Here is a 13,405-nt window from a genome sequence, read left to right on the forward strand (position 1 = left end):
ACGTGTGCTCTTCCGATCTGTGGGGGTAAACAAAAAATTAAGCAATAAAAAATTATTTTTAATTATAATTATAAAGTACTCTTAAAGCCATTCAACTTTTATTCGGAACATTTTTTTCTATCTCTCCTTTCGACGATATTCGCCTTGAAATAAAAAAACCGATTTTTTTTCTAAGGGGTGTTCACCCCTTAAAAGCACGAAGCGACACGAATTTGCAGTAGCTTTTTGGTTTTATATAGAGAATAACATATCAATAGCTCATCGAAATCGGAGGGGGACACTTGGGTCCCTTTCCTTGTTAGTTAAACGCGCATTAGATAATCATGCTCTGAAAGAGGGCAAAAACAAAAAAAACGTAAAAACTAAAAGGGAATATACAGCGAGAACGCATAAAAATTCCCAGCAAGGCAACAAAACGAGAGCGGCGCACGCGGGCAACCGCGCCGTTTTAAAAAAAGAAAACACCGCAACTTGCAAATTGTCGATCTAAAAAGGGTTCTGATTTATTCTTGTTAATTATAATATTCAAAATAACAACCATTATCAAATTCTGCGAAATATTTGTGCGAATAGAATTCTCGAAAGCGAGCGACGAAAATACCCTCTCCAACACCGAAATCAGGAGTATATATTGAGACGATTTCGGAGCCGGGTCGTCATTCAATTTTCGAAAAGCCAAGGCATTTAATCTATCGAATACCCGTTCAGAATACACTAGCCATCTTGTGCTAGAGACTAAAATTAGTACCGATAACGTTATTCTTCACTTTATTTCAATTGACTTTCGAAAGTCGGGTCTTCTTCAGCTGTGCGTTGCAGGGTGCGCGCTACGTTGCTCTCTCCGAAGTTGCGAATCAGCGAAACTAATTGTACACTGACGGAATAAAAGGTAAAAAATTATTACTACTTAAATTTCTTTCTTCTTTTGTCACGAGTAAATGCGCGATACTAATGCGTGCGTATTCGAGTTACATTAATTGAAATTCTACCAATCACATTCTTTGTTATATCTTTTCTAGGGTCGCGCTCGGTACCGTCGAGCGACTCCCATTCCCTTTTACCTGACCTCCTTTCCTCTCTATTTGAAAAGCACAGTTAAACTGACTCTCTCAAATTTACCCCATTGAGTTGTCTATAACCGCTTACACGCACACGCATTATTAATCACGTACAGACTCAAAACTTCGCACCTCGGAACCCTAAGCATCCATTGATAACTCCATTATAACGCACCGATATCCGGCATGAAGGCTATCTCATTAACAATGGGCGCACTCACAGGATATAAAAGATGGGACATCGTGGCAATAGAGCGGGGCGGACTATCCAAGTAGAGGATAGCGAGGGAATTATTTAGACCGCGTCAATTCGACCCCCGCGTTTTTGATACTCCTCCAGTTCATCAGCCCCAACCGCCGACCAAGAAGCCGTCGATCCTCGCGGATGAGACCTTCCCTCCGGAGCGCCGGTTAGCTCGAACTTCTAGGGAAACTCCTCCCGCGAGGATTCGGATAGCTCACCCTCGTCGACCAACCAATAACTCACCTCGGGCCCGATCGCCGCCGAAGAAACTCGCGACTAGACCAACCGCGGTGGTCGTTCCGACCCCACAGCTAACCCTGCGTAAACGAATCAGGCCTACCCCTATAAGAGTATACGCTCGCCGGCCGAGGCCATCCGGGACTGCCCCAGTAGAAATTGTAAACCTAAGGAAATAGAATAAAAGAAGAAATGATGATTCTTGAGAATCTGTTTATTTCTTTCTCTCTCCCTCTCTCTCACAGACCGTATTCTGGCCTCTTTCAGGTACCGGCTTCATGTGCCGAACTGTGAGAAATCGCGAAAATCGGGCCGAAATTGCATCTGGCCGTCGCCTTGCTGAGCTGAATAAGTCAAGCCGCGTGCCTGAGTATCTTCGGGTACACCGACGACGCCGGGCTAGCAAGACTGTGTCCGAACTGCTCTGCCACTAACCGGGGTCAAAAAGGCGACGGACTGCACTTCGCCGTGCGGCACTCATGCTCCATAGACTATACGGTCTATGAGTCGAGGGCCACGTGCACGTCTTGCAGGGGTCCGCTCTTCGCGCACCGTCAAGCCGCCGATTGCGATCTCTGCCTGGCCGACTTTAAAAATTTCGTTGAGGTGACCCCTGGCCGTTCTAGAGATTCCGCGCACCCTCATTCCGGTGGACCCACACCGCGGGCCACCGGACGTGATACTATCCAAGCGTTTAGCCGTTTTCTCTTGTGGGTTACGCGTGAACCAACCTCAGATCGCGTGATTATTACGTTCGGCGCGCACAAACCAGCAACCCCCGACAACAAGACGCAAATCGAATTCAATCGCACGCCTTATCAATGTTACGATCAAAGCAATTGCGGTCAACTGTGTCTACAGTTTCTATGGACGGTAGATAATCTATTTAAGGACAGACATTACAACGTTTAGACTCAGTATTCATTCAAACATGTTACTGACGTTTACGTTGACTGGCAAAAGTAGCATCCTCGCGGTAAACTACTTTTCACCTATAGATTTGAACGATGGCAAATACGAACTCGGTCTGGCGGATTTTGAAACATACTATACGATACCCAATGTAAATTCGTCGAATAATAAATTTTATTTTGATACAGACGACAAGGAGATTATCATTCCCGAAGGATCGTACGAACTGCATGACATTGCAAAATATCTGAAACGAGCAATGTTCGTTCCTACATATTCATACCAACGATGCTATGAGAAAGAAAACGAAAAGCGATAAAAAAGATGAAAACAGGTGATTCGCGCCAACAACAATACGATGAAGAGCGAGATCAAGTGCGCACATCGGATAAATTTCAATCCAAATCCTGTAACATTGGATCGCTTTTGGAATTTTCATCAAATCGTACGCTGGAACCACGGCAATAGCACGACTCGAACGTATCGATAAATATCATAAATGTAAACATCATTTACATAGAGTGTAACATGACCGCGGGTGCGTATAATAACGACAAATGCGTGCACTTGATACACGAGTTTTCGCCGAGTGTGCCGCCAGGATATAAGATATCGGAATCGCCTGCACAGATCATTTATCTTCCGATCATTTCACGGAGCATATTGGATCTAACTATTTGCGTTGTGGATCAGGATCGATTGTTAGATTTTCGTGGAGAGGAAATCACTGTGAGGCTGCACGTACAGCGACGACAGCGATAATGTGAGATGTTCGTGCTGAATGAGCAAGTGAAACGTACAAGAGGCACAATTTTTACCGGAGAGACAAAGTGAAAAGCATTCGATCTATTAAGAAGAAACTCACTGCTTCCAACATTGAATTTTTAAAATCTTTGCGTTTTACCATGCATAGTACCTGAAATGGCTAATATCTTGAACATTGGAGATGAACTAATCTTTGATGACAACATCGTCAAGATTGAGACACACGTACAATCCGTATGCCAATGCTACGTTTGGACACAGCGATGAAATACGAATACCCATACAACAGCAGGATTTATACACATTACTATGCGAAAGTTTTCTTTACGTCGAGGGAAAATTGGTGATAAAGAGAAAGAAGGAAGAGTCGGTGACAATGCTTGCAAAAAATTGCGTGACGTTCATGTTTGTTGAAATTCGATACGAACTCAACGGTGTGGAGATTGACCGCAACAGAAACGTTGGAATAACCACTACTATCAAGAACTATTTATCGCTAACGTATGGCAAAGCTACAATTTTGTATAATGCTGGATGGGCTTTAAAACCGCACATATCTGAAGAATACTTTAACTTTTGCGTGCCGCTCAACATGTTGCTGGGCTTTTGTGAGGATTACAAACGTGTGGTTGTTAACGCTCGGCACGAATTGATTTGATACGAGCGCGCAACGATAACAATTGTCTTGTAAGAGATGCCGCGACTGAGCCTGAAGTCGAAATACATAAGGTGCAATGGCGAATGCCTCACGTTATGTTAAACGAGGTCAATAAACTGTCCATGTTACGAACTTTGGAAAGCAGCCGATATCTGAGCGTGAGTTTTCGCTCGTGGGATCTGTACGAATATCCCTTGTTGCAGAGCACTACCAAGCATTCATGGGTTGTGAAGACTGCAACGCAACTAGAAAAACCACGATACATTATCTTTGCAGACTGGTCGAAAGAACGTGATGTCTAAAGATGCTTCTTTATCCGATAAATGTAAATTAACCAATGTGAAACTTTATTTAAATTCGGAATTTTACCGTACGACGACTTAAATCTAGACTTTAATAAAAACAAATATGCCATCCTGTTTGATATGTATGCTCGTTTTCGTAAAACTTATTACGGATGCACAAACAATGAAACGCTGTTAACTGTAGATTTATTTTTGGAGAATGGATCTTTCGTAGTCATTGACTGCACGCGACAAAACGAGTCCATCAAGAGCGCTACTGTGGATGTGCAAATAGAATTTGACTGTAAAAAAAATATGCCGGAGAATACTACGGCCTATTATCTCATCTTACATAATCGCGTGATTGAATATTGCCCATTATCCAACGTTGTGCGCAAAATCACATAAATTGTCACGTCTGCAAATATTCTCATCTTCGCCGAGATAAAAACTGCGATAATTCGCGAGAAGGATACAGTTTCGATGGATTGCTCGTCATGATTGTACCAACGTTTGTAAATCTGCAAGGATTCACCGTTGGGAAGAGATTTATCGTAAAAGAAGTGGCGGTCCTGAAAAGAGTTCTTTTGCATTACATTTTTGCGAGTCCCATGCCATGGAATTCTTTAACAAAATTCTGACAAGTCAGGCGCTTCCTGGTTGATTGCTTATCACCATGGATTGAGATGGGAAGACGGAATGATTCCGTACAGCATGGCGAAACGCCTGATTGCAACAGCTGTGTTTGGTGAAGAGAATGATACCGACGAGGCTATCGTATACGTTAAAGGATATCAAAAACGAAAATGGCTCGGTGATATGCTGGATGCGAGAGACGACGTAGTCATTGAAATTCTGGATGCTGATTACGAAGATGTAGTTTCTTTGAATAATCAAAGTGTTATTAATACTTGCGCTGTGGAAAATATGTTAAGAATTGCGCATTACAAAATGTATTTAAAATATATAACTGCTGATCACACCATCAATCAAACCAATAAAATGTACAATCGTACTATTATAATCAATGAAATGTGAAATTTTGTAAATTATATTTCGATTTCTTTCCCTTTCCTTGTGGTGAGATCGTACAGGTATATATGTATGTGGCACTACTACAGCATCGTGATGTGTGTGAGAATACTGACACGTTTATATTTATCTTTGACGCGGATAAAATTTCTAACTGGCTATGGTCGCGAACGAAAGAATAAGATTTCTTTGCAGTTAGAAACGATAATGGTTTGATAGAACAGAGGTATCGGTTCGATAGACTAAGTGTATCGGTTCGATAGGCAGTTCGATTGAACAGATAGGCGGTTCGACAGAACAGCTGTATTGCTTCGATAGGTGGTTCGATAGAACAGCGGTATCGGTTCGATAGGCGGTTTGATGATGGTTTCATACTATGTGTCTTCGTGATATTACCATGATATTGAAATGTGACGAATGCTGACACGTTCATTTTTTATCTTTGACGTGTATAATATATCTAACTAATGAAGGTCGTGAACGAAAGAATATGATTTTCTTTGTAGTTAAGACCAATAGCGATTTGATAGAACAGACAGACAGTTCGATACAACAGGCGTTCGACAGATCAGGGGTATCGGTTCAACAGGCAGTTCGACAGAACAGCAGTATCGGTTCGACAGATCAGCTGTATCGGATCGATAGGCGATTCGATAGCGGTTCCGTAAACGCCTTTTTGTAGTTAAGATTGTTAGCAATTTCTTACATATTCTTTATAGCTGCTATCACTTCGGGGGAGTGCGTGTGTGTTATATAACGTATATATCAATATCATCCTCACAATGCGATCGCGCATTATCATGTAGGAGAGATAATTATTTCTATGGCTTGCATTTTTACTCGAGGGTTCTCGTGGACCCTTAAGTATATTCAGTCAGTCGATTAACAGTCGTTGGGTCGAACACGAATATTAGTGCCTCTGTAAGATAATAAAATGCAGTGCATTAGTTGTTAGAAGTACTTTGTGCCAAGTACTTCTAACTATTGGTCTTCCGCTATTGTTAACTACCTGTGACTGGTGCTGTCGCAGGTACTGGCGAGTAGCCAGGCGCAGCATCCAAATACGATGACGAATTTTTGTAGGCCCTGGCGAGGGCTCAAACGCCTCCGAAGGAGGAGGGCCCACAGGAGAGCCCGCAGGCGAGGGCGAACCCGCGCGGGGTGGAGGCGCCGGGGGACAGCGGCGCGAAGAGCCCGCAGGCGCCGTGGAGCCCTCGAGAGAAGGCGTCTTTCTGAATAATCATCGATGTGGCCACTGGGAGGAGGGTGGTTACACATTACATCTAACGTAAGTATTTTTTAGATAGCTATTCTTCTTTCTTCATTTCTTTTGCACTTTTTTTACATTGCTCCTCCTTTGCTGATCTGTTGCAGATAGCGACAGATAGGCGGATTTGCCTTGGAATAAATTTTATTATTTTTTTCATACCCTTATTAACTAAATTTTAAAATAAACTTATTTTTATTTTAATCATATTCTTTTTTCTTCTCCTCTTCATTTCGCGTATGTGCGATAAGCGCGGTTGAGACGGTGAGGGTGGGGTGGCGGGCCTGCGAGCGTTGCGACGGCAGCGGCGGCGGCGAGCACGGACATCAGCGGCGGCGCGGTTCCCTCTTCCCCGCACACCTATAACGCGGCTCCCTCTTCCCCGCGCACCAACAACGCGGTTCCCCCGTCCCCGCGGATTCCGCACCCACGACGAGGTTCCCTCTTCCCCGCGATACCCGCACCCACGACGCGGTTCCCTCTTCCCCGCGACATCCGCACCCATGACGCGGCTCCCCCGTCCCCGCGGACCCCTCACCCATGACGTGGTTCCCCTCTTCCCCGCGGATTCCGCACCCAAGGTTAGGCCAGCCGAGCTTCCCGCGGTCAGGTCAGGCCGAGAATCACCTGAGCGTCTTCCCCCTCCCCGCGGACCCCCTGCCCCTCACCCCCCTCCCTCGGAACTCCCTAGTTAGAACCCGCCCTTATTAGCTACTCTACAATCTAACGATTTAAGCAAAAAAAAGAATTCGATTTTTTTAAACCTCCAGAGTGGTGTAATCCCTTAAGTAATCCACGACCCGAATTAAATTGAGAATGTCAGTAAAGCGTTCCAAAAAAGATTATAATTAAGAACGGTTGCGCGAGTGCGATCTCACGACAACCAAAAAGTAAAGCTGACGCGGCAACGCGAAGAGTATATGCACACGCGGAGATAAGGCGCGGGCGGTCAATCTATCAATAGTCAAGTCCGTGTCGCGTTACTAAATCTATTAAGCGAATATAATCGTTAACCAAATAATTATAAAAGATACATCACGACAGTGTCGAGAGAGAGTGTAATCATAAAGAAACCAAGCTAAATTAAAGTGAGAAAAATAAAAGTTCATTTAATAAGAGTGACAAAAGATGTTCAGTTTTATTGTGTTCCCCCGTAGAGCCGGACCCCGTTGTGCCGGCGGCACAACATTATTGGTGGCAGCGGTGGCAACGTTTTTTGGTGCGCCGCCCGGGAAGCAGCAACTGCACTAATAAGTATTATATACGATAAATATATATTTCTGTTGTATTTTAGTAATACATGGCTTTTATTACGTGGTTTGTTACAAGAGACAATTTTACACTTATTAACTCCGAGCGAGGAAATACTAAGAGAATGGTACTCCGGATTTAGACACGTGCTCTCACGTGCTCGTCTCGTGGTCGACTCTCCGCCGCGGTGGCCCTGCGCACCCGATTTCGTACCGACTTCACTTACGCCAATCAGCGTCTTACACAAGAGTTCGGCACGGGTTGCTCCAATTATCTGTTCGCAACTCGCGCTCTCTTTAAATGCCTATACCACCTCACGCAATACATATATATATAACATCTCTTCTCTCCGTAAATTTAACTTCAACCAAGCAAGTTAAATGAATTAACAATTAACAACATATTTAATGAATTAATGACCAAAACGATCTGGCGGTTTTCGATTCCGCACAGGCCGCTCACGACTCGCTACCAACGCTGGTACATCAGAGTCTCATCTGGTGCCTGCTCTTCCTCATCGGAGTCCGGCGGTATCTCCTGTACCGCTTTATGATCAGGACTCTGTGAGAAGATATTCGACGGTTTCTCTTTCTCTGGTGACGTGGGAGCTTGTTCGCATGTTTTGTTCATAACTTCGTGATTAATATTCGTATTCGTAATTCCACTCGGGCCACAATCTAACACTTGTGCCTGACTGCTCTCCACGATTTCTGGTCCTATTGCACGCATTTGATTAACATGTCGTTTCCAAATCGTGCCGTCTTGCAACCTAATATTATAATGCAATTTTCCTAACTTTTCGATTACGAATCCGAATCGCCACTTAATATTTTTATTCAAGTATTCGCGTACGGCAACGCTCTCTCCTACCTTAAATTGTTTAACATTTAAAAAATTACCTCTATCGCTCTTAACTTCTAATTCAGTCTTAGGGAATATTAAATTTAGTCTACTGTTTAAGCTTCTGCCAAACATTAATTCGGCTGGCGATTTTCCTGACTCCGGATGTGCCAATAAACGATAATAGAATAAAAATTTTTGTAAATTTACTTTAACATTTTTTTCGGTCGCACCTAATTTTCGCAAACCTTGTTTCATTGTTTGCACAAAACGCTCTGCTAACCCATTTGTAGCCAGGTTATAAGGTGCCGTGCACCTATGAAAAATGCCATTTTGTTCTAAAAAAAACTTAAATTCTTTTGATACAAATGTACGACCATTATCAGATACTAGCACTTGCGGTAATCCAAACGTAGTAAATATTTTTCGACATTTCTCTATTGTTTTCTCTGCATTTATACTTTTTATTAAATGCACCTCTGGCCATCGCGTAAAAGCATCTACCAGAATCAAAAAGTTGTGACTCATAAATGGTCCCGCAAAGTCTACATGCACACGTTGGAACGGTTCCGCCGCTGGTTCCCAACGATGTTTAATTTTACTACTAGGATTATTACTAAAAGTATTACACGCTTTACAATTTTTAACTAGCGTCTCAATATCTTTATCTATTCCGAGCCACCAGCAAAAATTTCTGCTCAAATTTTTCATTTTTACGCAGCCGAAATGGCCTGCGTGCAATTCTTTCAAAATACGCCCCTTAAGGGATTCTGGAATTATCACTCTTTCTTTTCTGAGTATAATTCCATTTTGTAATGCGAATTCATTGTCTTTATATCCTAAAGGTACAAGGCTTTTCCCTTGTTCTAATGCTTCTATTATTTTCAATAATGTTTTATCTTTACGGGTTTCTACCCGTATTTCTTTTGCTGTTACTGGTAAGGTTTCTACATTTTCAATCTGAAACAAATCTATAGGACCATATTCTCCTAAACGTTTCTCCGCTACGGGTAATCGCGAGAAACCGTCCGCGTTTCCATGATCCGCTGATTTTCTATATTTAATTTCAAAATTAAAAGCTTGCAGAAACACCGCGTAATGTTGCATGCGCATGGCGCTATACGCGGGTAATCCCTTTTTTGGATTAAAAATTTGTGCTAGTGGCTTGTGATCTGTAACTAAAGTAAAACGATTACCGTACAAAAATTGATGGAATTTTTTAATTCCGAAGATAATAGCATACGCTTCTTTATCGATCTGCGCATACTTCTTTTGCGTATCTGTAAGCGAGTTTGACGCACATTGTATAATTCGTTCTGTACCATCCGGATATGTGTGTGACAGTACCGCACCTACTCCGTACGAGCTGGCATCGGTGGCTAAAACGAGTGGCAACTTTGGATTAAAAGGTACCAATATTTTACTGCTTGCAAATTCTATTTTTGCACGATTGAATGCCCTCTCACATTCCTTCGACTATTTAAACGGAACATTCTTTTTTAGTAAATTGTTTAGTGGGCGCAACAAATCACTAAGATTTTTAATAAATCGACCATAATAATTTATCAATCCGATGAAGGCTCTCAACTCAGTAATATTATTAGGTCTAGGCATTTTGTGAACTGCCTCTATTTTTTGTCTTTCTTTAGAAATTCCATTTTTTCTAATTTCATACCCGCAATATGTAATACTTTCTTTTAAAAATTCGCATTTATCTTTATTAATACGTATGTTATACTTTGATAATCAATTCAAAACTAATTCCAATCTTTTCATATGTTCTTCCAGATTCTTCCCTGAAACTCTTATATCGTCTAAAAATACCGCAGTTCCTGGAATTCCGTTTAAAATATTTTCTATTGTTCGTTGCCATATCGCCGGTGCCGATGCCACTCCGTACATTAACCGATTGCATTTGTATAACCCCTTATGTGTATTTAAGGTTAACATTTCTCTATCCGATTCGGCTAATAATAATTGCAAATACGCTTGCTTTAAATCAATTTTTGAAAATAATTTTCCACCGGCCATAGACGCAAACAGTTCTTCGATAGTAGGTAAGGGATGTTCGTCCACAATTAATAGTGGGTTAACCGTGACGCTAAAATCACCGCAGATTCGGATCTGTCCGTTCTTTTTTAATACCGGCACGATAGGCGTAGCCCATTTTGATGATTCTACTTTTTCTAAAATTCCCGATTTAACCATGTTGTCTAATTCTACTTCTATTTTTTCTTTTAACTTAAATGAAACTGCTCGACTTTTTAAAAATACCGGTTTTGCATTATCTTTCACCTTTAAGTGTGCTTCCACATGCTGTATGAACGAAAATTCTTCGCTTACTACATTAGGATATTTCTTAAACAGTTTATCTAATAGATCTTGTCCGCTGACTTCGAGTGATTTAATGTCTTCCATTTCATTTAAACTGGATTTAACCTTCTCCAATAATTTTAACTGGTTAATCCATTCCCGTCCTAATAAAGGATCTCGATTATATCTAACTACGTACATATTCAATTCGCGTACTCTATCTACGTCACAAACTCGAACTCTTACATATCCCAATGGCGCAAAATGTTTTTTACAGTATGAGCGTAGTCTTAATTCCGTTTTATGTAACTTTAATCGCGGAAATTCGCGTTGTATCCACTGTTCGCTTACCAGTGTAACTGCCGCACCCCAGTCGACCTCAAAAGCGACTTTCTTATTTTCCAGGTGAAGAGAGACCGTGAACTTATCTCTTAGATGTGCATGTTCCATTTGCTCTAATTTGTACATTTCTTCCAATAACCGCGTTTGATTTTTCTTTTTGCATACTTTTTGCAAGTGTCCTAAACCTCCACACTCATGACATTTTACGTGTCGAGGCAGAGTGCAATTAGGCGCCAGATGGTTCTGTACACATCTGAAACAAGTAATATTATTTTTAAATTTCGTGGCGGATGTGCCTTAGATTTTACGCTTCCACTAGTAAAATTATTTTTCCCGTATTTATAATTTTTGTGTTGTCCCTTCGATTTGGCCTCCTTGTCCGCCGTCTTCTTGACCGCCTTAGCACCCGCTCCGACGAAATCCACCGCAACTGCGGCCTCTGTTTTGAGCTCGCTAACGCCCTTTTCCGCCAACTCCATTCCGCTGACTGTCTTCAAGGCTGATTCCATAGTTAAGTTCGCTGTTTCCAACAACCGTCCTTGTATTCGTTGGTTTCGCAATCCAAAAACAAACTGATTGCGAAGTTCCGTTTTGAGATATTCCCCAAATTTGCAGTGTAATGACAGCTTCTGTAATGCTGCCATATACTCTTGGACGCTTTCTTCAGGTTGTTGTAGCCTTTTCCGGAAAATATAAATTTCTGCGATCCCCAATGGTTCCGGGGCGTAATATTCTTTTAATTTATTTACCAGGTCAGCATATGCTAATTGGTATGGATCTTCTGGATCTAAACGGTCGCAAAGGTTTCCAAATGCTTCTACACCAATAAAGTGTAGTAAATAAGCGACCTTCTCTTCACCTTCCTGGATTCGAAATACTCGAAAGGCTCCTTCCAACCGTTGCAGCCATCTCAAAAAGGTCTGCTGTTTCGAGTCGAAAAAATCAACATTTATCATGTTGTATCCAGGAATATGCCCCGTTATCGATCCTGTAGGAGTACCAGTATTCCCGCTCGCCGATGATTCCGACACCGGGGGTCTTCCATCGTTCGGCATTGTCGACCACTTATTATACGTTTCAACTTGTTTCTTCTAAAATATGGCGCCACGTCCTCACCAAAAAAAAATTTTTCGCCGTTAACTTGTTGGCATGTACGCACTTACCCCTTTGTATTGCGTACCGTGCAACGAATAACCAAATCACGTCCTCGTCGCCAATTGTTGTATTTTAGTAATACATGGCTTTTATTACGTGGTTCGTTACAAGAGACAATTTTACACTTATTAACTCCGAGCGAGGAAATACTAAGAAAATGGTACTCCGGATTTAGACACGTGCTCTCACGTGCTCGTCTCGTGGTCGACTCTCCGCCGCGGTGGCCCTGCGCACCCGATTTCGTACCGACTTCACTTACGCCAATCAGCGTCTTACACGAGAGTTCGGCATGGGTTGCTCCAATTATCTGTTCGCAACTCGCGCTCTCTTTAAATGCCTATACCACCTCACGCAATACATATATATATATAACAATTTCATAATCTATAACAATCACACCTCGTTGATTTACTCAATTTTTTCCCTGTTGCTTATATTGCCTGAGGACGGAATAGCTGTAGCAACACCAATATGTGCAATATTAAGGAACGACATTAGTTGTGATGATTATACATGTATGTTGTTATAACCCAAGCGCTATCACGACACAAGACCTTGCATTTTGGCATAGCAACGTTTGTATGGCAACAAGCTAGCGGAAATGCAAGACTGCAAGCTCGGATTCCTCGAGCGCCAACGAAGGTCGCATGGACAAAGTACACCTGACTTGCCATATATGGTCGCGGGCCATCGCGCGATGTAATAGGACACTGAAAAACTTTTATATTCGGCCACCTAAACGTACAGAGAGTTCTATTAAGACAGTAATATTGACAACACGTTACGCGTCCGCGATAACCGGTATTAAGTTACGCAACCCCTTTCGAAAAAGACGCACGGGCTAGAGATTGTAATTCATGTAGTTATTGTAATCCCTCACGAAAATATTACATTCGACGGACCACACGCGTGTAGTTATTGTAATACAAATATTACAGTGGCCAACTTATTATAGTAGCGACACATATTATAAGGCTACAATTTATTACAATACAAGTTATTAGATAGATCGGAACATACACACGTGTGGTTACTACAGTATGTATA

The 13,405-nt window shown here is 42.0% G+C and overlaps 2 protein-coding genes across 2 annotated transcripts; both read right to left on the reverse strand.

Moving 5' to 3' along the window:
* Positions 1-8,176: 8,176 nt before the first annotated feature.
* LOC105456823 (uncharacterized protein K02A2.6-like) lies at positions 8,177-9,661 on the reverse strand. The gene has a single exon (XM_011701143.1). The coding sequence runs from the start codon at positions 9,659-9,661 to the stop codon at positions 8,177-8,179; it is 1,485 nt and encodes a 494-aa protein (XP_011699445.1).
* A 633-nt stretch (positions 9,662-10,294) lies between these two features.
* Positions 10,295-12,258, reverse strand: LOC105456824. The gene is made up of 2 exons (XM_011701145.1): positions 11,512-12,258; positions 10,295-11,446 (listed from the first exon to the last, which is right to left on the reverse strand). Exons 1-2 carry the CDS (start codon positions 12,256-12,258, stop codon positions 10,295-10,297), a joined length of 1,899 nt encoding a protein of 632 aa, XP_011699447.1.
* Positions 12,259-13,405: the final 1,147 nt, after the last annotated feature.

This window comes from Wasmannia auropunctata, unplaced genomic scaffold, assembly GCF_000956235.1.
Source record: "Wasmannia auropunctata unplaced genomic scaffold, wasmannia.A_1.0 LD335533.1, whole genome shotgun sequence".
Taxonomy (NCBI): Eukaryota; Metazoa; Arthropoda; class Insecta; order Hymenoptera; family Formicidae; genus Wasmannia; species Wasmannia auropunctata.